We start from the raw sequence: 26,441 nt of genomic DNA, 5'->3' as shown, positions 1-26,441 counted from the left end.
TATGCCCAAGCATTCAAAGGAAATTGCTTAGCATTCTTTGGATGTGGTTCGGGCAGTTAGAGTTTACCTGGCGGCTGCTGAATCTTTCAGTAAATCTGACTCTTTCCAGATCCTTTGGGAAGGACAAAAAAGGATTGGCTGCGTCTGCTGCGACCATATCTAGATGGATCAGGCAGATGGTGGGTCAGGTTCTTCCTTTCCCTGTGAAGGCACATTCTACTAGAGCGCTGAGTGCCTCTTGGACTTTTCGCCATCAGGCGTCAGTGATGCAAGGTGGCAACTTGGTCGTCAGTGCACATGTTCACAAATTCTATAAGGTAGATGTGTTGGCATCTTAGGACGCTTCTTTTGGTCGCAAGGTTTTGCAGGCTTAAGTTTAAAAGAGAAAATGTTCTCTCTTTTGAGGGTGTATGTTTGTTTTTTCTGGGTTAGCTCCAGTTCCTGGTTTAGCTCCTTGTTACCTGGTTGGCTACGTTAGCCTTTGGGGCATTATGTTCATCTTTGTGGGTTTTTTTTTTCCCACCCCTCATGAAAATACTGCTTTGGGACGTTCCAATGGCTAAAGAAGATATGAAGCTGCGTCTGTCAATTAACGATAAACTGGATTTTTGTCATACCGTAAAATTCTTTTCTCTGAAGTTCATTGACAGACACAGCACACGCCCCTCTAATTATAAGTGGAATGGGGTTTTTGTCTTCTAAACACTGCTTGCAACGAAACAAAGGGCTCTAACAGAGTGTGTGGGGTTATGCCTGTAGGGACAGCACCATGGGTGTGGTGAAAGCTTTTTCCTGCCTAGTGTCCTATTTCTGAGGAGCAAAACCCAATGGCTAAAGAAGACATGAAGCTGCGTCTGTCGATGAACTATAGAGAAAATTATTTTACGGTAAGACAAAAATCCAGTTTTTCTCTTTCGTTCATTGACGGACACAGCTCTAGAATCTTCTTAACCATTGGGTTATGCTGCCCCTTACAGAAGTAGGACAGTAGGCAGGAAAAGCTTTACAACGCCTATGGGGCAGTCCCAGGGGGGTCCCACACTCTGCTATAGGCATTCCATTTTTTTCTGCCTAGTCAAAGGTAAGGACCTAGTTCCTTGCTGGGATCTCTGGTCCTAGCATTTTTTTACTTTTTTTTTTTTTAATGGAATTTTTTCCTCCTTTTATGTTCCTATACAATCAACTACTAGACTGGGCGATGGACTGGAAGGATATTCTATATCCTTAAGGTCTCCCCAGTCTGACTAGCAAGCACACGCAGGCCTCAGCTCTGCGCTATGTCGGCCTCGACTTAGCCCCACTGGACGGGGCTTGCCTGTGAGTTAAACGTCTCGCGAGGGTACATACGACCTGGTCCTGGCCTGAGTTGCAGTGTGCCTCTTGGCCCGCAGCACCCCTATTCCGATGGTGTGGTGGTCTGCCCGGAGCGGTGCCCTCCCGGTTCTATGGCGTGGTAAGTAGTGTCCCCCCTCTCCCCTGGTGGTCTTTTTGGGTGGACGTGGGCCCCTCCCTGGGACAGTCGAACCCCTGGGTTCCCCTCCCTCCCCCTCAGCCCCCCCCCCCCCCCCGGCCCACCTTTAAGGAGGGTTATGTTCTATTATGTCCTCTATTTGGTTCATTTGTGGACCATTGGCCGGCGTCCCCTTTTGGAATCACAGTTGGCGGTCTCTCCTGATTTCGGGGTGAGCTAGTATGTAGCGACCCTACTGGTTCTGTGTCCACGCACTTCGAGTGCTCCGTTAGGGAGGATGATTCCTCTTTTACTGCAGCCATGCAAGAAACGGCGCTGGTGGATGCACTGATTTTATCGGTGCGGGCAACTTTAAAAAATGGAGGCTGCAGCTGTTGCTGCGTTGGAGGCGTCGGCCTCCTTTGGTACCCACAGCCCTCCAAAAGCGGCAGAGGTATTCCCTTTTCCCGCCTATTTTGACGAAATTGTCACGAGTCAGTGACCTTAACGCAATAGGTCGGCGCCTAAGCGTTTGGCTAGACCGTATCACTTTGAAGAATCCCTGTTAAAGTGGAGAGTCCCACCTGTGGTGAATTCTCAGGTTCCAGGCTGAATAAATCCACTGTACTCTGGTGGAGGAGTCTCTGGCTTTTAAAGACCCCTTTGACAGGAGAGCCAAGACTTTGGTCCGCCACATTTTTACTGTGGCTGGTTCGGTCCTTATGCCAGTGTTGACTTCAGCATTGGTGTCTCAGACTTTAACAGAGTGGGCAAGCTATTGCGCCAGGATCTGGAGGGTGAACAGCTTCCTCCCCTGCCCTTGTGGAGTTGATGGACCAGTTGGTCCAGGGGTTGCAGTTTTTCTGTGATACCTCTCTGGATGCAATTTCCTTAGTTTCTAGGCTATCGGTGACAGCAGTGGTCCTTCGGCACATAATATGGATGATATCATTACCGGGTCTTACAAGGGGGAAGAGTACTCTTCTTCCATGGGCTGCCAGGGGCAAGGAGCCTCGTCGCAGGCGTGGGGCCTTTTTTTTTTTTTTTTCTTTCTCTGCTCGTATGCGGCCTTTTCATCTCTCTCAGAATGTCAGGACTTCCTCAAGAGGACCTGGTCTGGTAAGCCGAGATCGGGTTCTTCCAGACCTGCAGACAAGCCCTCTTCTGCCTGAAGGGGTGCCCTCACCCTTGTCTGACGTTGGGGCGACGTCCTCGCTTCTTTCCGGACCCATGGATCTACGTGATTCAAGACGGGGTCCATGATCTGGTTCGGTCTCACTACAAGATCGAGTTTTGGTCTTATCCTCCCAGTGGGGTTCTTTCCTTCCAACCTGCGTTTGTCCCCAGACCGCCTTCGGGGTCTCTTCGGGGCGGTGCTAGACTGTATTACAAGGGGTGATTGTTACGTTTCCAAAATCTGAAAGTTTTCAAGGTTTCTAGTCAAACCTGTTCCCAGGAGGAAGTCAAGGTACGTCCAATCCCAGACCTCAGGGCTTTGAACCGCCTTATGCGGGTACAGAAGTTCCAAATGGAGTCCATTCTTGCGGTAGTGGCATCCCCACATCAAAGGACGCTTACCTTCATATTTCAATTCATGTCGGTCAACCGCGTTTCCTCTGCTTTGCCGTGGGCGAGGAGCATTATCAATTCATGGCATTACCCTTAGGTCTCGCCTTGGGTATTCACAAAAGTGTTGGCCCCAGTGTTGGCATTGTAGCGGCAGTGGTGGCTTGCAGTACTGTGTACCTGGATGCTCTTCTTCTTCAAGCTCCAACTGCTCTAAACGACAACCTGGAAATTACCCTACGGACTTTGCAGGAGTTTGGTTGGACATTGAACTTCCAAAAATCTGATCTGGTTCTGTCCACCAAGTTGGACTATCTGGGTCTGACTCTGAACTCGGCTTCAGCCAGGGTGTTTCTTCCAGGTGAAAAACTCCAAAAGCTGCAGGATGCGATTTTCTGAAAATATTTGCGAGCTTCCTCTGCTTACATTGTCTCAGAAGGTAGCCGCACGCAGGGTGTCGGAGCTGGCAGAGTTGTCTTGTCCTTCACCTTACCTGGTGGCTCACAAAGATAAAGTGGTTCTTTGCTCTTGTCTGTCTTTCCTTCCCAAGGTTGATTCCGGTTTCTAACTGAATGTAGACATTGTGTTGCCTTCCCTGAGTCCTAAGTCTAAACATCCTAGTGGGATTGCCTTGCACTCTCTGGATGTGGGTCGGATGCTCAGGGTGTACCTTGCGGCAACCGAGTCATTTAGGAAATCCAGCCTTACAGTTTGTCCTTACGGATGAACCCTGCAAGGGGTTGGTCGTGTCTGCCCTTACCATTTCCAGATGCACCATACAGTCGGCGGTGCAGGCCTATTCCATCAAGGGTCTGGATCCTCTGTTCCCTGTTAAGGCACTTTCTACGCGGGCGCTTAGTGCCTCTTGGGCTTTCCACCATTCGGTGTCAGTGATACAGGTTTTCAAGGCTGCCACCCGGTCGTCTGTGCATACTTTTCACAAAATGTTATAAAGTTGATGTACTGGCAGCTGCGGATGCTGCTTTTGGCTGCAAGGCTTTGCAGGCTGCTGTTTGAGCGGACCTGATCCTCTTTGCGGGTATATTGTTTTCAGGTGAGCTCCAGTTGTTTTTGGTCGAGCGCCATGTTACCTGGTTGGCTAGGTTTAGCCTTTTGGGAATTTTTTTCTGCTGTTTTTTCCCACCCTCCATGTATTTTTTACATTTATTTATTTTTTTAAACTTTTTATTGAAGGAGATAAAACGTGTGGTACAAAAAATAAGACACTCAATAGGAGCGCCAAAAACATAATTCGGTAAAGCATATTACAGTGAGTTTCAAAACATCCAGTATGCAGCATTCCATCACATTATAAGGTCAGTAAGCATATTGGGTAACAAAAAAAAAAAAAAAACTAAAGGAAACCGTCGGGTTCAAAACACTCCAGAGGAAGATGACCAGTACTCTCAACGAGAACCTCAAGCAGGGGATATAGTGAGGGCAGAAGAGCAGCAAGTGCCCCACACTTTATCAAATTTAGCCGGGCATCCTCTGTGTTCAAATACAAGTTTTTCATATGGTAAAACCTGATTCACTGCAACCACATACGCACAGAAGGAGTGGGTTGAATCCATTTAAGAGCAACTGCCTTGCGGGTCAAGTATAATGTCTCCTTTTAGCATAGTTCTAATATGCCGCGGCCACTTTTCCTCATCCAGCACCCCCAACAAACCAATCAATGGGGTGCATGGGACTGGGACAGACAGGACCCCAGACAGTACATCAGTTACCGGTTTCCAAAATCTAGCTATGACCGGACATAGCTACATAACAAGGGCGAAGTCTGCTCGTGAGCAAGTACATAGAGTACATGTAGGAGCTGGCAATCGGTGCATGGCATGCAGCTGGACCGGGGTCAAATAGGATTGATGCAGCATGTACAGATGAATACAATTATTGTTAACTGCTGGAGACACTGGGAGATGAGAGGAACACGCCTCCTCCCAATCCTCATCAGACAAATCAGGGATAACTTGCTGCCATTTAGTGCGGACCGTCAGTGGGGTTTTATTAATTGTAGCGGATATCAAGTGTAGGTAAATTGTGGAAATAAGCCCCCTGGGACTGCAAAATTCCTATCAGCGGATAATCAGAAAGGCCAGTGTCCTTAGACCCAAACTGGGAGTGAAGTGCATGACAAAGCTGGAGGTATCTATAGAAGGCAGTAAGGGGAAGCTCACACCTACCCTGCAGCGCTTGGAAAGAGATTAAAACATTTCCCTCTTATACATCCCCCAGGGTGAGAACTTCCTTAGTTTCCCAGAACTGAAAATCCACAAACGATTGAAGACCGGGGAGCATTGGGTTATGCCAAAGAGGTAGAGCTGAGCCAATGTCTCCAAAGTCAGCAATCTTCTTAGCCTCCGGCCACACCTCTCTAGCCATGGTAAGCATCGGAATAAGGCGCAACCCCCCCCCCCCCCCCCCGAGTCCTTACCGGGGCCTCCAAAGCCACCAGCAAGTCCCCCAGCCCGAGCACCTGTGTGAGGTATGACTCAACTACAGACGGTGTGGTCGGAACCAACCAGTCTGTCAGGTGGGGCAACTGTCCCGCTAAATAATAGTAGTACAAATTGGGCAGTGCCATACCCGCCTGCACTTTGGGGCGCTGTAAAATAGCCTAAGTTTATGTCTAGTATTGGCCCAGAAAAAAGACACAAAGAGCGAGTCCAGGGATTTAAAAAAACAATTTAGGAACCGATATAGGGACATGGGAGGTCACATATAGACCTTTGGGTAGTAAAATCATCTTAATAAGATTGATCCTGCCTGTCACTGACTGAGGGAGCCTAGTCCACACTCCAAGCATGTGATTGATCATCTGCATCAACGGGTCTAAATTTGCCTTTGGAGCATCAGACGAGGACAAATAATGATGATCCCCAGGTATTTAAATTGGGTTACTATACGGAAGGGGCCGTGGATCAAAGGGCATCAAAGCTGACTTCTGCCAATTAATTTTCAGACCAGAGTAGGTGCCAAAAACATCAATTATTTGAATCGCTGCCTGTAGTGAAGTGGAGGTGTCCCGCAAATACAGAATAAGATAATTTGCATAAAGACCGATTTTATATCAGTTCTATCGCCCATGGTAATGACTTTCAGGAGAGGAGACTGCTGAAATCTCAGTGCCAGGGTCTCAATAGCCACCGCAAATAATGGGGATAAAGGACACCAATGGCTAGTACCCCTATGGAGTTGTATAGATTAGGACAGTAAACCATTGACCAAGATGTGGGAAGTGGGGTCTTTATAAGGGATGGAAACCCCACCCCTCATGTTTGACACTGCTTTGGGATGTCCCAATGGTCAAGAAGATTCTGGAGCTGTGTCCCTCAATGAACGAAAGAGAAAATTTTGATTTTTGTCTTACCATAAAATCCTTTTCTCTGATCTTCATTGATGGACACAGCACCCACACTTCTATTGAGTTGGGTTATCCTTCTTCTGACACTGCTTGCAACTAAACAGAATGCCTATAGCAGGAAGTGGGAGTATACCCCCTGGAACTGCCCCATAGGCATAATAAAGTTTTTTTTTTCCCTGCCTAATGTCCCACTCCTGTAGTGGGCAGCATTACCCAATGGTTAAGAAGATTCTGGAGCTGTGTCTGTCAATGAACATCAGAGAAATGGAGTTTACCGTAAGACAAAAATCCAAAATTTTTAATGGGGGGTCTATCACGTTCAGTGCAACCCTACCTTGCAGTAAAGGTGCGCCCCTATAGATCACTCTAGCAGGTTCAAGGAGAGTGGGACAAAATATACAGTCATTTTTAAGAACATCCCAATGTTTTTTTTAGGATGCTCCTAATTTGTTTATGTTGGATGGAAAAAGGTAATGAAGGACCATTTGAGTTTATGGTCGTTAATCTGATGAAGTTTATCTTCCAACAGGGTATTCCTATCTACGCTAGACACTTTTTGTATGTCCATGTCAATGGCTGTACCATTGTAACACTTCTCTATGAATCTTTGTTTTTATTATCTGTGCCTGGTAAGTCAGAGGTCTTAGTACAATTACGTCGCAACCGCAACCTGTAGGGAAAATATTTCTTATCTTATGTCTTATGATGGCAACTATCCACCAGGATATACCCATTATGGTCAGGGGGTTTAAAATGGGTCTTAATTTCTAGTACTCCTTGCTTTTAAGACCAGTTATAGATGGGGGCGGTGACCACTTTTTGTATTGTCTATATTGGTCAGGCAATGCACTGACACCTTTGCTGCCATTGTGCAATGTGCTGGGTGTTTAGTGTGACCTTGCAGCTTTTAAGGAGGGGTGGGCTACCTCCAGTTACCTGTCCTCCATCTATCCATTAGAATACATGTGCTTCCACTGTGGAGACTCTTTAAAGGTAGAGTTAGGGTCTGCAGATATCAGGGTGCCTTGCCGTGGCCTGCAGCTTACGCATGTATTTGCAAATGTGTGCAACTAAACCCCTGTTTTTAACACACTGTTAGACAGGTTAATTTGGTTGGTGGCTGGCTGTCAGGTTGGTAAGTAGTGACTGTAAATTCCTTGACCTTTTTTTTTTTTTTTTTTTTTTTTTTTTTTTTTTACTAAACTGGTATTAACCACTTTACCACCGGAGGATTTTGCTGTCTTCCGTCCAGGCCACTTTTTGCGATTCGGCGCTGTGCGACTTCAACTGACAATTGCGCGGTCGTGCGACGCCGTACCCAAACGAAATTTACGTCCTTTTTTTCCCACAAACAGAGCTTTCTTTTGGTGGTATTTGATCACCTGTGCGATTTTTACTTTTTGTGCTATAAACAAAAAAAGAGCGTTTATTTTGAAAAAATAACAATATTTTTAACATTTTTTTATATGAAATTCCCCCCAAAAAAGATGTAAAAACCAATTTTTTAAAAAAATTTTGGCCAATTTGTTTTCTGCTACCTATGTTTGGTAAAAAAAAATCACAATAAGCGTATTTTGATTGGTTTGCGCAAAAGTTATTGCGTTTACTAACAAAGGGAAAGATTTTTGTCATTTTTGGTGTTTTTTTTTTAACGCGTAATGGCGGCGATCTGCGATTTTTTTTTTTTGTGGGACTGCGACATTGCGGCGCACAGATCGGACCCTTGACTGACATTTTTGACACTTTTGGGGTTACCAGTGACATTACTGCAGTAATCAGTGCTATACATATGCACTGTTACTGTAAAAATGACACTGGCAGGGAAGGGGTTAATTTTATTGGAGAGGGAGGGGTTAATGTATGCCTGGTGCTTACTGACGTGTAGGGGGGGAGGGGCCTGAGTGAGTCATGGACAGATCGGATGTCCAGCTATGCTGAACAGTCCGATCTGTCACTCCCTGTCACTATGGAGATCCGCCCGCTGTGTTTACACACAGCGGGCGGATCTCCACACTAGATCCCCGGCGATCGGGGCAGAGCAGCGGCGATCGCCGCTGCTCCTCCCCTGGCCCGACTCCCGCTGTGAATGAAAACAGCGGGAGCGAGCCTCCGGCGGCGCGCAAGCGCCGCCCAGAAGGGGGAGTGTCTGACGACGTTAATACTACGTCGTCAGACGATAACGAACCACTTTGCCGCAGTACTATTACCGTACTCGGTCGGCAAGTGGTTAATAACTGAAAATGCAAGATCAATATATATTATTTATGTTTTTGAGGATTTTACTCTCTTCTTTTCTATTGATGCACATAGAGGTTAGGTTGCACATTTGTCATTTTGCACTTTAAATGGTTTTGCAATTTTCAGTTAACCATATACTTAATACTGTATGTGTATATGTAGCACTTTATATGCATGATTATTGTGTGCATCTTTTATGTAAATGTATTTACTCATAAGGTGTATGTTTTTAGCCCAGCACTTTCTTCTCTTCTCGCTTTTGGACAAAAGTATTGGGATGCCTGCCTTTGCACGCACATGAACATTAATAGCATCCCAGTCTTAGTCCATAGGGTTCAATATTGAGTTGGCCCACCCTTTGCAGCTATAAAAGTTTCAACTCTTCTGGGAAGGCTGTCCAAAAGGTTTAGGAGTGTGTGTATGGAAATGTTTGACCATTTTTCCAGAAATGCATTTGTGAGGTCAGGCACTGATGCTGGACTAGGTCTGGCTCGCGATCTCCTCTCTAATTCATCCCAAAGGTGTTCTATCGGGTTGAGGTCTGGACTCCACCCCAAACTTCCCATCCATGTCTATATGAACCTGGCTTTGTGCACTGGTGCGCCGTCATGTTGGAACAGGAAGGGACCATCCCCAAACTGTTCCCGCAAAGTTGGGAGTATGAAATTGTCCAAAATGTCTTGGTATGCTGACACCTTAAGAGTTCCCTTTACTGCAACTAAGGGGCCAAGCCCAACCCCTAAAACAAAATGTCTGGCCTGCACAGAGTCCTGACCTCAACCCGATAGAACACCTTTGGGATGAATTAGAGTGCAGACTGTGAGCCAGGCCTTCTTTCCAATATCATTGCCTGACCTCACAAATGCGCTTGTGGAAGAATGGTGAAATATTCCCATAGATACACTCCTAAACCTTGTGGACAGCCTTCCCTGAATAGTTGAAGCTGTTATAGATACATAGGGTGGGCCAACTCGATATTGAACCCTACGGACTAAGACTGTGATGCCATGTGCATGTAAAGGCAGACGTCCCAATACTTTTGACAATACAGTGTATATGTGCTTGTCTGGCAGCTTAGGAGGAAATGGGTGGGTTTTGTGTGCACTGTCTGCTCACACCCTGCTCTCCTCTTGAACTGCCACTTAGAAAACCATCTTTGTTGTTCTGTGTTATCTGCTAGGTATCTGATGCCACAGCTCCGCAACACCTGCAAAGATTTTGGTGTGGACAAATGCTATGTGCATGGGACCCCTAGGGTTTTTAACAAGCTCATTCTTTTTCTGTTGATGGATCTTATTTAAAGTAAATACTTCATGTACCTACACTTATAATGTTTTAATTTTGTTCTTTGTAAATCATTATAAATGCTGTCCTTTTTTTCATTGTTTTTTTTTTTTTTTTCCTAGGTACTGTTACAATCAGTTACCACTGCCACAATGTCAACTTCTACCTCTTCGCAGCAGTTTCTAGGGCTTCATTCTTCTCATACCAGTATAGACAGTGATGGGAATGCGGTATGTTATGTAATCTCCCTTAAAGTTTTTAAAGCATTCTGATAAAGTTGGGATGTTTTTTTGCGAGTCAGTTCAGTATAATATGTATGCTCTGTATATTACTGCTACTATGATTATAATTGCACAATCCGGTGTAGGAGACTGCGATGTAAGATTCACAAGGTCATACATAAACCTAACCAGGAAGCACTGCAGCAGTGCTGAGGTCTGCTCATTTTACAGCATGGGTGTCCAACCTTTTGGCTTCTCTGGGGCATATTGAGTGTAGAGAAATTTTCTCGGTCCGCATATAAAATGTATATTATAATTAAGGTATATAAGTAATGCCACCGCGCCGCAAAGCCCCCCCTCCCCCCACACTAATTTAACACCACTAGAGGATGATCAAATGAAATGGAATCGGTATAGAAAGGTTTACTTCTGAGTGATATTAAAGGAACACTTTAATCACCATGACCAATTCAGTGATTTGAAGTGGTCATGGTGGTAGGAGTCAGAAACACTGCATATGCTGGGATATTTAGTTATGTGCTGGGGGCTAGTTGCACCCCTAGCACATATAACTTAAGCAGCCAGAAAATGTCATGTCCTTATTCATACATGTATGAACAAGGTCATGACATATTATAACAAAACGCAACTAGTTATTAAAAACCATATTGCAACAATTTACACACGCTAATGCACATACCTTTTCTACTTATTTTTCAGACTGCTGGTGCGGGTACTGCTGGGGGATAATGCTGGATCCACAGGCCATGGCCAGCTCCCAGCAGGAACCACAGACAATGGCCAGCAGGACCCACAGGCCATGGCCAACTCCCAGCAGGACCCACAGGCCATGGCCCGCTCCTAGCAGGACACGGGCATTTCTAGCAGGACCCACATGCCATGGCCAGCACCAGGCAACCAGACAGTATTGAAGGCTATTTCCTATTTAAGTTTACTGGGTGAGCAGGGCACTGGGGCAGGGTAAATGGAAGGTGGGGGTGTCAGGGTCTCTCCCCTCAGTGATGCCGATTGCAGCTCCTTGCACGGCCTCCTGGGGGGTGATGACATCTTTAGGTTGCAGCCAGCGCACAGCCCGAGCCAGTCATGTGCTTCCCCTTGCAGGCTGGCATGCCCTGCCTCTGCCTGCCTCCAGTCCAAAGACTCTGGTAGTTGTATATACGCTGTTCTCAGGTTTTCTTCAGGTTTCACTGCTGCAGCCATCCAGCGCCCAGCCCAAGCTGGTCAAGTGACATTCATGACCCGTTCTCTCTGGAGTTCCCCGGCGTGGGCCACGGGTATGAACGCTCGCTGCAATTCACTGTAGCCATAGTGCAAACACATTTACTGAGTTAGTAGAAGTATGCTTTTTAAAGGCCTGTGCTCTGTATAATTTCCTCTTTCTATATGTAAACAGTCAATTAAGGCCTCAGGCACATAGGGCTTAAAAGCCACACTTGCACCATTTTTTTTTTTTATCCTGCTGGTAAACCCACTCCTGTTAGCCTATTTGTCCATGCACACACTGGGATTTTCAGGCATATTCAAAGGAGAGCGTTTGCAGGCAGACAAAAAACAAAAAAAAAACCTCACCAGGACAATCAAGAAAGGAGCCTTTGAGCAGAAAAAAACGCTTGATGCATGGAAATGTGTCTAAACGCTAGGCTTGTGCATTCATTCCAAATGGGCAGAATAAATTAATATTCTAGCCAATGGAATCCATTAACACTAGAGATGGGCCGAACGACCCCCTATTCGGCTTACAACAGAACTCCCAAACGGGAAAAATTCTAACCCGAACAATGAACCCTATTGAGGTCTATGGGAGCCGAACAGGAAAAATCAAAAGTGCACATTTTGAAGGCTTATAGGTAAATAATTGGCCATAAGAGGGGTATGGGGGTATGGATACTGCCCTAGGGCACATGTATCAATGCAAAAAGTATTTTAAAAACTATTTTTCTCTTACGTCCTCTGGTATTAGCCTTCACAAATGGGTAATGGCGCACTCTGCAGGAGCAGGCTAGGCAGATAATTATCAGGTTAATACAAAAATACTTTTGTACCTCAGCACGCCACTAGGGGGCCATCCCACAGCCATTACAAGCAACCCAATCTGATATTACTTCAGTTTAATTCTGCCTAGCGTCAGGAGCAGAGCTTAGGTCTTTCCCTGCTGAGACCTAGCGTCTTGGCTTTCTTATATTTTTTTCTGAATTTCAGTGTTTTTGCTTTCCACACTATCACTATTTAGTCAGGGATTCCTTTCCTGGAGGACTACAAGTGACTGCAAAGCTGGGCCTCGGACTGGGTAATATAGATCCTTATGGAGTCCCAGCCTGCCAACGAGCGTCGCAGGTTACTGATACGCCCAGGCCTCGCAACGACAGTGCCCCTCCAGATGGGGACGAGCCGGCTGAGCTGCGCTTAGCAGAGGATGTCTCAACCTGGATCACCCGCATGCTGCCAGCGTCCTTCCATGGCTGATGGCACTCCCACTTAGGGTGGGAGGTATCCCGTTTTTTCAGCGGTGCCTGCTGCTGGACTGGTGAGTACTGAACCTCCTTGTCCCTGGTGACGTTTGGGGTGTTGTGGGCCCACTCCTGGGGATAGCAGGGCGGACGGTCTCTGTAGGATCCCTCTTCTGGCTGGGTTGGGGTTCTCCCCTCCCCTCCCTGTCCCTGTTGGGGGCACTGTATGAGTATGCTGTGGGGGTCTCCCTGGGGTCCCTGCTAATTGCCAGAAATGTGTTGGTGCATTTATTATGCAGCCGTTTGGAGCGGCCGCCACTTTAGTGGTATGCAGATTCTCAGCTCTGTGTGAAATATCAGCCATGTGAGTTTTCTGTCCAAAATCCCGGTTGGGCGCCATCTTGGATGTGGGCGACATGCCTAGTAAGGGCAGCGGCCATTTTCCCTGTGACTTTTGTCATAGGCTTTCAATAAACACCTTTTCTCTTGGCTCGAGGGCTGGCCTCTAGCCATGTGAGGTCACTTCCTCTTTCTCCTGTGTAAAAAAAATATGTGCTGACAGGCTGGGGATTTTTTGTCATATCTCTGCCATTATTAGACCAAATCGAATTCTGTGTTTTCACAAGGGGTCTGTTAGTGCAGATTGCGGGGACGGGGGGTCCGCAGAATCGCCGATTTAAAGGGCCTATTTTAAATTTAAGGCAAAATGGACTCCCAGGAAAACCAATTCCCCGCAGACCCGGTGGGGATTTCAGGTACACCTGAATCCTCTTCCATGGCCTCCTTATCTGCTGCCCTTGCTACTTTGGCGTCCCAGGTGCATCTGCCGATGTCAGAACACTGTTCAAAATAACGGCCTGTGCCCTCCCAGTCCTCTGACTCTGAGCCAGAATTGGTTGCCACGGACGATGGTCCCCTTGAGGGGTCCTGGTCCCCCGCTTCTGAGCGGGAGGAGGAGTCTTCCCCCCCCTCGGTAGCGCGGGAACATGCTACGGTGGACACTATCATTAGCGCCATTAAAGAAGCTCTTGTTCTTGAAGATGAGCCATCTCAGTCACGTAAGCGGTCTGCTTTCGGGATCGACTGACCCCAGAAGTCTGGTCAGGCTTATACCTATGTGAGGGGTTGTAACAAATGAAAAACATCAATTACAGAGTGCGCTAAAAAATTATGGAACACAAATATTCACAAAAATGGTGATTGCTGATATTCAGCTAAACACAAAGTCTATATTCTAAATGATGAGACTGTGCAAAAGTCTTGAAAATCCAAAGAATATAGTGAGGTTGGGGAGTGATGAAGGATAAGGGTAACCTCTTCCCAAACGGTGATCCAAACAGTGCTCAAATGTACACGTGATGCACCCGGTGTTAAGAAGGGACTCTTACCAGATGATGGAGAGATGCAAACATATAGTGTATAACCCTGGAGTCCGTTAGGTCAGCTTGTAGGAGAGAATTCACAATAGGAATAAAGCGACCATCTGCTTCCAAAGTGTAGGGATCTAGAGGCTTCCACTCAAGGGGATGTCGCCACCATCAACTACGTAGTGCAGCCTTTCTCAATCTTTTCAACACAAAGGAACCCCTGAAATAAATTCCAGTCTCAAGGAACCCCCCGCTGAATTCCCGCACAGCCTCACATAAGTTACTTGTTCCTGAGAGACGGAGCGCCTTCCTGGTCAGTGTGTCCGGAGCTCGGCGTCCATGGGTCAGCTGGCTGTGTGCGGTCAGTCCATGGCGGTGGGCTCTCCGTACACTCTGCTCTCTTCTCCCCCTCCTCCACAAATCTCAGCCAGGCTGAGATTTGTGGAGGAGGGGGAGAAGAGAGCAGAGTGTACGGAGAGCCCACCGCCATGGACTGACCGCACACAGCCAGCTGACCCATGGACGCCGAGCTCCGGACACACTGACCAGGAAGGCGCTCCGTCTCTCAGGAACAAGTAACTTATGTGAGGCTGTGCGGGAATTCAGCGGGGGGTTCCTTGAGACTGGAATTTATTTCAGGGGTTCCTTTGTGTTGAAAAGATTGAGAAAGGCTGCACTACGTAGTTGATGGTGGCGACATCCCCTTGAGTGGAAGCCTCTAGATCCCTACACTTTGGAAGCAGATGGTCGCTTTATTCCTATTGTGAATTCTCTCCTACAAGCTGACCTAACGGACTCCAGGGTTATACACTATATGTTTGCATCTCTCCATCATCTGGTAAGAGTCCCTTCTTAACACCGGGTGCATCACGTGTACATTTGAGCACTGTTTGGATCACCGTTTGGGAAGAGGTTACCCTTATCCTTCATCACTCCCCAACCTCACTATATTCTTTGGATTTTCAAGACTTTTGCACAGTCTCATCATTTAGAATATAGACTTTGTGTTTAGCTGAATATCAGCAATCACCATTTTTGTGAATATTTGTGTTCCATAATTTTTTAGCGCACTCTGTAATTGATGTTTTTCATTTGTTACAACCCCTCACATATTTATAATTTTTCAGTGCTGCTTTTTTTCACTCCTTTTTCTCATTAAAGGTTCGCGCACCTATTTCTCTTTTCACCAGGCTTATACCTGCCCGGAGGAATTTCACGAGATTGTGAAAGACCTGTGGCGGCGTATTAAGCACATGTTGGTAGTGCCTAAGCGCTTTGCCGTCCGCTATCCTTTCGCGGAGGCGGTAGAAAAACGTTGGACGGTATTCCCTAAAGTGGATCACACTGTTTCGGCTGAATAAGTCCACCTTGATGCCAGTGGAGGATTCCCCGGTCTTCCAGGATCCGGCGGATAGATGGGTGGAGGCACTCTCCCGTCACATTTATATGGTGGCGGGTTCCCTGTTGAAACCTGTTTTTGCCTCTGTGCTGGCCTCTCAGGCGCTCACGGTATGGGGCAAGGGGCTTCGCAGCACCCTGGTGGCAGAGTCGGCTTCGCCGACTGTCCTTGCAATGGTTGATCAGCTTATCCAAACTGGGATGTATCTGTGCAACGCGGCTTTGGACGAAGCTCCCTTGGTCGCACGGTTGTCGGCAGTGGGGATCGCGATCTGCCGCATTATCTGGTTGAAGAGCTGGTTGGCTGACCACGTGTCCAAAAAGACTGTGTCTGAGATTCCCTATGAGGGGGGTCCTCTTTTTGGGGAAACTCCTGGACAAGTTGATTAAGGGGCTCACAGGAGGTAAGAGTACTCTGTTGCTCCAGATCACCGAGGGTAAGTCCCCCTGCGCATGGCGGGGACCCTCCTTCAAGACCCAACGTACTTCCTTTCGTGCCTTCGGGACCCAAGAGAAGTGTAAACCCTTCCGACCCCCTAGGTGGCCAGAAGAAACCATGGACGGGTAAGCCAAAAGCCAGACAGTCTGGCTCGGCGGCCTGGTCCTCCTCTGCCTGAAGGGACGCCCTCGCCCATTGTCGGGGTGGGGGGACGTCTGCATTGTTTTCAGAAACCCCGGTTGTCCGGCATTCAGGACAGGTGGGTTCCGGAACTGATTCGTTCAGGGTACAAGATTGAATTCCGATCTCGCCCCGCAGACAGGTTCTTCCTGTCCAATCTCCAGCTGTCTCCCGATAGTCTCATAGATCTCATGGGGGCAGTGCACGATCTGCATGCCCAAGGAGTCATTGTATCCGTTCCCTCACGGGAACGTTCTCGCAGATTTAACTCCAACCTATTCACAGTGCCCAGGAAGTAGGGCAAGGTAGGTCCGATTCTGGACTTAAAATCTCTGAACCGCTGTGTGCGGGTGCAGAAGTTCAGGATGGAATCCATCCGGTCGGTGGTAGCATCGTTGAGATCCAGGGACTTCCTGGCTTGAATAGACTTGCAGGATGCGTATCTACAAATCCCGATTTTTGAGGGTCATCAGAGATATTTCCGCTTTTCGGTGGCTGGGCAGCACTATCAGTTCGTGGCGTTGCCTTTCGGCCTCGCTTCGGCTCCCAGGGTCTTCACCAAGGTGTTGGCTCCAATTCTAGCTTTACTGCGTTTTTGCGGGGCAGTGCGGTCCTCGGTTACCTAGACGACCTCTTGTTCAAGTCGAACTCATGGGTGACCTTATCGAGCGATCTGGCAGTGACGGTTCAGACACTCCAGGAATTCGGGTGGACCATCAATTTTCAGAAGTCAGCACTGACTGCCTCAAATCATCTTCAGTATCTGAGGATGGTCCTGGATTCTGCTCAATCTTGGGTCTGCCTTCCGGAGGACAAACTCAGCGATCTCTCCTCTTTGTGGACCTGCATGCGAGTTCTGGGCCTAATGGTCTGGGCCTTCGAAGCAGTTCCATTTGCTCAATTTCATACCAGGACTCTGCAAGCAGAGATCCTGGACAGGTGGGACAGGACACCTCAGTCCTTGGAAAGGAGAATTTCCTTGAGTTGCCTGGTGAGGTCGGATCTCTTGTGGTGGCTCCAGTCGCCGTCTGTGACCCAGGGCCAATCTTTCTGGCCTCTGTTGTGGACAATTCTCAGCACAGATGCCAGCCTGTCGGGCTGGGGAGGAGTTCTGGGCACGCTCTGTGCCCAGGGGACCTGGTCGGCAGGGCAGACCTCACTGCCGATCAATGTCCTGGTGCTCAGGGCGATAAAGCTTTGCCTATTCTGGTGGTCATCTCAGCTTCAGGAGTGTCCGTTCCGGGTACAGACGGCAATGCTACAGCCGTGGCATACATAAATCACCAGGGGGGCACGAAGAGTGCTCGGGCGGCCATGGAAGTGGCCGAGATCCTGTCTTGGGCCGAATCGCATGTACCTGCGATATCGGCTGTTCACATTTCGGGTGTGGAAAACTGGCAGGAGGACTATCTGAGTCACCAGACCTTGGATCAGGGGGAATGGTCCTTGCATCCGGAGGCGTTTCACCTTCTGTGCGCCTGGTGGGGGACCCCGGACGTAGATCTGTTTATGTCCCGTCTCACCAAAAGGTGGAAAGGTTTGTGGCCAGAACTCGCGATCCTCTGGCGGACGCGTTGGTGGGGCCTTGGCTCCGCTACCAGCTAGTCTATTCCTTTCCTCAGATTCAACTCCTGTCCAGGTTCCTTTGCAGGGTGGCGTCGGAATGGTTGTCAGTATTTCTAGTGGCCCCGGACTGGCCTCAACGGTCTTGGTACGCGGACATCGTCCAGATGGTCGTCAATCCTCCCTGGCGGCTTCCACTGCGAGACGATCTTCTGTCTCGGGAACCGATCTTCCATCCTGCATTACAGTCGCTGGCTTTAACGGCATGACTGTTGAAAGCCAGGTCCTGAGGGATAGAGGCCTTCCGCAGGCTGTCATCCCTACCTTGTTAAAGGCTCGCTAAGCCGCTTCCAGGAAGATTTATCACCGCACCTGGAAAGCGTTATCGTTTGGTGCGAGGGAAATGGTCTTCTTCCTCGTTCCTTCTCTGTGGCGAAGGTCTTGGCCTTTCTACAATAAGGAGTTGATCAGCGTCTGGCGCTGACTACAGTCAAGGGTCAGTTGTCGGCCTTGGCCATCTTTTTTTTCTGCGACCGTTGGCGTTGTATTCTTTAATCCGCACCTTTCTTCAAGGGGTGCGGCACTTGCCTTCCCCGAGGAGGGCTCCTTTGCCTCCCTGGGATCTGACTCTGGTTTTGTCGGTGTTACAAACATCTACTTTCGAGAACATCAGAGAGATTCCTCTGTCTGTGTTGTCACAAAATGTGGCCTTTCTGGTGGCCATCTCGTCGGCTCGCAGAGTGTCTGAATTGGTGGCCTTGTCCTGCCGTTCTCCTTATCTGGTACTTTATAGTGATAAGGTGGTTCTGCGACCGAGTCAATCTTTTCTTCCCAAGGTGGTTTTCTTCATTCCATCTGAATGAGGATATCCCGTTGCATTCGCTGTGCATCCTAAGGAGTTTGTCTTGCATTCTCTGGATGTGGTCCGGGCGGTCAAGGTCTACCTGTCCGCCAAGGAGTCGATTCGGCAGTCTGATTCTCTATTTGTTCTTCCTGAGGGATCTCGGAGGGGATCGGCCGCCTCCGCGGTGACCCTTTCTAAATGAATCAGACAGACGATTGTTCAGGCCTATTCTATCAAGGGTCAGGTTCTTCCTTTCCTGGTAAAGGCTCATTCTACGAGAGCTGTTAGTGCCTCTTGGGCTTTTCGCCATCAGGCGTCTGTGGCTCAGGTGTACAAAGCAGCGACATGGTCGTCCGTGCACACTTTCACAAAGTTTTACAAACTTTAAGTTTTGGCATCTTCGGCTGCTTCCTTTTGGCTGAAAAGTTTTTGAGTGCGGCAGTTGTTTGAGGGGACATTAATTTTAATGTCTTTGCTTGTTGGGGTGTTTTTTCTGGGTTTGTTCCAGCTTTTTCTGTGGGCTCAGGTTGTTTCTGGCCCGGTTATTTGCGTTACCTTCTTATCTGGTTGCGTTGCTTTCCCACCCCTCATACCTGCACTGCTTTGGGACGTCCCGTTAGTGAAGGCTAATACCATCGGCGGCGACTGTCAGAGGACTTAAGACAAAATAGAATTTTTGTAAGAACTTACCGTAAAATTATTTTCTCTGAGTCCTCTGACAGTCGCCGCCCCCACCCCTCTGGTTTTTGGATCTGGGGGTTGTTGCCTTCCGGTACTGCTTGCTACGAAACTGAAATATCAGATTGGGTTGCTGGTAATGGCTGTGGGATGGCCCCCTTGTGGCGTGCTGAGGTACAAACGTTTTTTTGTATTAACCTGATAATTATCTGCCTAGCCTGCTCCTGCAGAGTGCGCCATTACCCATTAGTGAAGGCTAATACCATCGGGCGGCGACTGTCAGAGGACTCCGAGAAAATAATTTTGCGGTAAGTTCTTACAAAAATTATATATTTTTTTCTTTTAGTAGCAGTGATTTTAATGATGCTTAAAGTGCAACAATGAAAATGAAAAATTCCTTGCCAACCGCCTGCCACATCTGTACTGCGGCAGGTCAGCTCTATTGCACAAAGCAAAGTACCTGTATGTCATTTTTTGCAATAGATACTGGGAGGCACCATTTCACGCTGCTTGGACACAGCGGATGCCAATCAGTGGGTCTGGCGGACCTGATGTCCGCCGGCCACCCATGATCATTCCTGGAAGAGGCAAAACGGCGATCTAACAGGGGAGGAGATAAAGATCTTGTGTTCTGCTAAGCAGGAGCAATGATCTCTGTCTTCACCCAGTCAGAGCAACCCCCACACACCTAGCAAGCACCAGCTAGACACACAGTTAACCCTTTGATCACCCCTGATGTTAAACTCTTTTCTGCCGGTGTCATTAGTACAGTAACAGTACATATTTTTAGCACTGATCACTGTAATAATGTCACTGGTTCCCAAAAAAGTGTCAGTTGTCTGATTTGTCCACCACAATGGTGCAGTCCCACTAAAAATCGCTGATCGTTGGCATTACTAGTTAAAAAAATATCCCATAAATTGTAGAAGCATTAACTTTTGTACAAACCAATCAATATACACTTATTTGGATTTTTTTAACCAAAAATATGTAGCAGAATATATATTGGCATTAATCGATGAAAAAATATATTTTTTATTGGAGGTGTTTTTTTAGCAGATAGTAAAAAATTATATATATTTTTTTCAAAATTTTTGCTCTTTTTTTGTTTTATAGCACAAAAAATAAAAAAGCAGAGGTGATCAAATACCACCAAAAAAAGGTCTATTTGTGGGCAAAAAAGAACATAGTTTCGGTACAGCGTTGCACCACTGCGCAATTGTCCATTTAATTAACGCAGTGCCGTGTCGCAAAAAAATGGCCTGGTCATTAAGGGGGTAGAACCTTCTGAGGCCGAAGTGGTTAAATATAGTGCCTGGGGGTCCCCTTAATCTGCTTGTAAAGTGGCACATCTGTACTGTGTATATAACATGCTGTAGTAAAAATGAAATTTTTAACCACTTTAGGACCGGAAGGTTTTACCCCCTTAATGACTAGGCCATTTTTTACAATTTGGCACAGCGTGACCTTAACTGGTAATTGCAGTCATGCAATGCTTTACCCAAAGAACTTTATGTCCTTTTTTTTCCCACAAATAGAGCTTTTTTTGATCACCTCTGCAGTTTTTATTTTTTGCGATATAAACGAAAAAAGACCGACGATATTGAGAAAAAATTATACATTTATACATTTTCTACTTTTTCTTATTAAAAATATCCAATTTAAATTTTTGTCATACATTTAGGCCAAAATGTATTTAGCTACATGTCTTTGATAAAAAAAATCTCAAATGTATATTTATTGGTTTGCGCAAAAATTATAGTGCCTACAAAGTAAACTATGGTGTATATACTGGAATTTAAACCGCTTTCACTTTCTGACTGCCTATCTCATTTCTTGAAGTGCTAAAATGGCAGGACAGTACAAATCTCCCCATAAATTACTCCTTTTTGGAAAGTAGACACCCCAAGGAATTTCCTGAGAGGCATGTTGATCCCATTGAATTTTTTTTTTTTGTCACAGGTGTTTGAAAAATGACCATTAAAAAATTTTTTTTACACAAAGTTGTCTTTGAAATTATATATTCTCCCACTCTACAAGACTCTCGTCTGGCCACATCTGGAATATGCTGTCCAGTTCTGGGCACCGGTCCTCAGGAAGGATGTGCTGGAACTGGAGAGAGTGCAGAGAGGGGCAACAAAAATAATCAGGGGAATGGAGGGCATCGGCTATGAGGAAAGACTACAAGCACTGAACTTATTCTCTCTGGAGAAGAGACGATTAAGGGGGGATATGATATCAATGTACAAATACTGTACTGGCGACCCTAGCATAAGGAACAAACTTTTCAGAGAAAGGGAATACAATAAGACACGTGGCCACTCACTAAAACATGAGGAAAAACGGTTTAACCTTAAAATACGTAAGGGGTTCTTCACGGTCAGAGCAGTAAGGATGTGGAATTCTCTTCCACAAGCAGTCGTTTCAGCAGGGAGCATTGATAGGTTCAAAAAACTATTAGATGGACACCTTAAAGACCACAACATACAGGGGTATACAATGTACGGTTAACAGCAAACACGCACACACATTATAGGTTGAACTGGATGGACTGGTGTCTTTTTTCGCAAACTATGTAACTATATGTAACATATTTTCCTTGCTTAGCAGTACATAGGTACACATATACTTATGTGCTGTACACTATAGCACCTTAACCACTTGCTACCCGCCCGCCGTCAAATGACGGAGGAGCGGTGCAGTTATTATTCTGGGACGCTGTCATATGACGGCGCACCAGAACAGCCTCTCTCGCACACCCCCGGGGGCGCACGGAGCGGCGATCAAGGCCGCACCGTGTTGCTAGGACACGGCGCGACCCCGATCTCGGTAATGAGTCAATAACATGACTTTTTACCCATGTGATTGGCTGTGTCCAATCATAGCCGGTCACGTAAATGAGGAAGTGCCGTTATTCGGCTATCCTCGCCTCACACTGTCAGAGTGTGAGGCGAGGAGAGCCAATCAGCGGCTCCTCCTCATAGGGGAGACAAGTACAAGTAATCAGGACACTGATCATCAGTGCCCTAATTACACAAAATGTAAATAAAGTGCCAATTACTGCCCACCATCAGTGCCCACAATCAGTGCCCATAGTGCTGCCAGTCAGTGCCCATCAGTGCCTGCTCATCTAGGCACTGATGGTGCTGCCCATCAGTGTCCATCGGTGCTGCCCATCGGTGCTCATCAGTGCCACCTATCAGTGCCCATCAGTGCCACCTATCAGTGCCCATCAGTGCGGCATATTAGTACCTCCTCATCAGTGCCACCTCATCAGAGCCCATAAGTGCCACTCATCAGTGCCCATCAGTGCAGACTATCAGTGCCCATCAGTGCCGCCTGATCAGCGCACATCAGTGAAGGAGAAAAATTATTCATCTTCAAAATTTACTCACAGAAAATAAGAAAAACTTTTTTTTTTTTTTTTTCAAAATTTTCTGTCTTTTTTTTTTTTTTCTTTTTTTTGTAAATAATAAAAAACCCAGAGGTGATTAAATACCACCAAAAGAAAGCTCTATTGGTGTAAAAAAATGATAAAAATTTCCTATGGATGCATTGTAGCATGACCACGCAATTGTCATTCAAAATGTGAGAGCGCTAAAAGCTGTAAATTGGCCTGGGCAGGAAGGGGGTGAAAGTGCACTGTAGGCAAGTGGTTAAATTGCGTGAGTTTTCACGTTTTCTTTGCTAAGCATATATTTATATGCATGAGCACTATTGCACTTTATAGCACAACTATTTTTATTTATCAGCGCTGAATTTTGTTTACATACTAATCTGTCTACCACATGAGCACATACTGTAGCCAGTCTGCGGGAGCCAGAATTTTTGTTGGTTGGTAGGGGATCAAATACTTATTTTTCTCTCTGAACCACAACTCAATTTCTAACTTTTGTATCGTATTTTATTCTGGATTTTTGGTTGATATTCTGTCTCTATCATTTAAATACACCTTTGACAAAAACTATAGACCTTTCATTTCTTTGTAAGTAGGCAAACTTACAAAATATAAATATATAAAATTTATTCAAATATAAATGTATATATTTTTTTTCCCCCCATCCATCAGGTACGTCCTCAGCCTGCATTACTGAAGCTCCTTCACACAGCAGGAGCAAAGGGAGACACATTTACAATAAAACAGGTGAAGTTTTTGTCAAGTTGTTTTGATTGTCCTTGTCATTTTTTTACAGTATTCTTTGCAGTGCTTTTCTTTTTTTTACCCCCTGTTGTAGTAGAAAATTAAGCTCCGATTTTTACAGATTCCATGGTAATCTTTTCTAATCGTTACTAAATACAATAAACTGTAGAACATGGTGATTGTAGTTGCATGTGAGTGAAGAGATTGCATTGTAAAAAATGTATTCAGATTTGACAGGTTGGCTTGCTTTTTTTTTTTTTTTTTTTTTGTAATTGTTGGATAAAGTGGAGATGGATTAGTACCCGTCAGGTTTTTATTGCTATCTGTGCCCTGGTAGGTAGATTAACCTTCTCTATTTGTCCTGTTTACTGTTATCATTAAAAATGAAAGAAAATCCCAAATTTTTGGTTGTAGAAAAGTGACAGAAGGGAAATCTTCTAATGAAGACACTACGGTAGTTTTGATGACCTGGGAGTCCCCAAGGGATTATTTTATTCGTAGCGATTTCCTCTCACTTTCTGCTTTGGCTGTGGGACGGAAGTGAAGGGAAATCTCCCCAAGGACATAGCTGGCTGGTGGAAGAAGGGTATTTTTATGTGTGTAATTTTTAAAGCTATTTTAATTAAGTATTTGACATTTTTAAAGATATTTTGTATTCACTTAATTTACCTTGGTTGTTTTTGATACGCCACGTGTGTCCTGTGAAAACAGCTTCCCGTTGACTCATATTCTAGTTAGCTTTTTCTTTTGTATTAATACATATGCTGCAGAGACCGCACTGACTTGGAGAGTAGGCATATGTCTACAGTTTAAACCATTTTAGCCCTTTATTAGCACTAATAAATGTCAGGGGATTTAGTCCTTCTCCACTGTATCCATTCCACTTAATATCACGAGATAAATTACTGATTGTTTAAATGTGTAAAATACCTCACGTTTTGATGAAATAAGGTGTGCTTTATTTTAGTAGCATTTTTTTGTTAATTTCAAAAAAAGTTTGCAAAAATCTTAGTTATTTTATCTCAGATTGTAGGAGGAAAATAACTCTACGGTGTAAACGCTTAAAACTTTGCTTTAAAATTCAACTCCTAGAGCTTAATGTAAGGTGGATGACCAGCTGTTAGATCACACCACAGGCCACAAATTTTTACCACCACTTCATCTTGGAGCCCGTTATAAGGTACTCTGGCACTATCTCCTGCCCTTTTGCCATGAAGACTTTCGCTATAGGACAAGTCTGCACATGGTTTGCTGTGTACTCAAAAAAAAAAAAGTTGGTACAACACAACTCAGCGCTGTAGACAGATGATGGGGGGGGGTGGGGGGGATGTGCGGGGACAGCTCCACTATATACTGTATACTAAAAAAAAACACTTGACACAGTAATAGATATAGCTTAACCCCTACCTAATCATGTAAATGTGTAAACAAGAAAGGGCTCCAAACCTATATTGAAAGTCCCAATATGTTCGTCAAAAAAAGAGGACAAGAGAGAGAGAGAAAAGATAACAATGAATGTGATGATGTCCCCCATTCACATAATAAACAATCGACCTTTATTGCAAAAAACCTTGAAAGACACAAATCACATGACATGTTAAAAACAAAAGCACAGCCCAAACCTGCTCCAAATAAATGGGCTCATAGATGTACTGAATCCACTTTATAGACTTCATTGATTAGTCAGTCATACATAGATAACATTCCTATAGCACACATCTATCTAATTGTAAAGGGTGCCCCCCCCCCCCATAGTATGTGTTGGGAATAAGAAGTTCATCCAGTGGAAGGCCGTGAGGTAATAAAGGACTCTTGTGCTCTGGAAGGTAGACTGATTTCTTTCATAGAAAACAAATGTGCATACACTCCTTATTCAACCAATGGATTTCCTTATCAATGCTGATGAAGCAGATGTGCACAGTCCAATCATACTGATTGATAAATTCCCTTTTCTAGCCTTCAATTATACAGTACATTTATCTGGAAATAATTATAGGCGAATTGTTAGCAACTTCCTGTTGTAATTACAATGTTATTACTTACAACTGTCTGTGCACTGTTTACTGTGTTAGTTTTGAATGACATCTCAATAAACACCTTTTTTTGGGATAAATTCCAATATCACACAGGAAGGGTATCAGGCATGTGATTGAGGATTGAAACACCTATGGTCCAGAGGAGGTGAATTATTAAATGTAAGCATTTTCCCAATCGGAATACGTGGCTCCTCACCTCCCTCACGAAGGTGTATTCCTATCCTAGTTGGATGTAGCTTTTGTTCCTGGTCTAGAGGAGGTCATGTATAGTGGGTGAACTCCCACATGTAATGCAGTTCTTTCCTCATGAACTATACAGTAAATGAGCTTCAAAGAGACACATCACTGTATACTCAGTGTATTGGCATGTATTGAATTGTGTATGTCCTTATATATAAGCACAGTAAATATATACAAGTCCCAAATCACAGCACTGATTCAATTTGGATTAGGAACCAATTTTTTCACGCATATTAATAAATGACTCGTATAGCACTCCATACTTACCCAGGTATGCGTAGTCATATGTCCTCACAAAGTATCATCATCCCTGGAAGGATACACCATATTTCAGCTTCCAAGAGTTAGCATGGCCTTAAGAGCAGGTGGCTGGGTTTTGAACTAAGCCTAAACGGTTTCGCCAGGTGCCTCTGCTGATTCAGAGGCTATTGCTTCAATCTCAGATTCACTTCCTGTTTATATCTGGGATATACCCAGCAAAATGGCCAAAACCAACGCTATAGTGCATGCACGGTGCGTGATGACAAGGTGCCACCCACACCAATGTGCGCAGTGACGTCATCTGTATCCACCATCTTCCTCTCTAAGCCACAGACCTAAAACATACATCTAAGGAGCCGTAATTCCTGTTTACTCCTCCTTGGACAGGCTTACCCCATTTCCACACTCTACTCTACCAGTTGAAAGGGAGCTATGGGAAAAACACCCAGGTGAACATTTTGCTTTGTTGAAGGCCTGACCAACACTCAGTCTCATAGTAATGATTCTTCTCTTAAACCAAGCATGACCTTTTTAAGATTGGTCCCTGCATCCAGTTCTAGTGCTGTCTTGGGCACACAACAAGCAGCCTACCTGACTAAGGCAGATTTTTCTACAACTATCGCCATTCTTTGGACAGCTAATGGCTTTAATACCGCCATCTTTGTCCAGAGCTAAAAAAAACCCACTAGGTTCCTTCTCC

At 45.7% G+C, this 26,441-nt stretch overlaps 1 protein-coding gene across 1 annotated transcript in view; it reads left to right on the top strand.

Moving 5' to 3' along the window:
• The first annotated feature begins 10,033 nt into the window (after positions 1-10,033).
• The window catches only part of MDM4 (MDM4 regulator of p53), a 143,610-nt gene continuing 127,202 nt past the window's right edge, over positions 10,034-26,441 (top strand). The window contains exons 1-2 of the mRNA XM_082244358.1: positions 10,034-10,135; positions 23,133-23,207. Of these exons, the coding sequence (XP_082100484.1) occupies positions 10,058-10,135; positions 23,133-23,207 (153 nt within the window). The 5' untranslated portion in view covers positions 10,034-10,057. The remainder of the gene's footprint in view (positions 10,136-23,132; positions 23,208-26,441) is intronic.

Source organism: Pelophylax lessonae, assembly GCF_965119305.1.
Source record: "Pelophylax lessonae genome assembly, chromosome: 2".
Classification (NCBI taxonomy): Eukaryota; Metazoa; Chordata; class Amphibia; order Anura; family Ranidae; genus Pelophylax; species Pelophylax lessonae.
The sequence above is the reverse complement of the archived record's forward strand: the minus strand, read 5'-3'. Positions and strand labels throughout refer to the sequence as shown.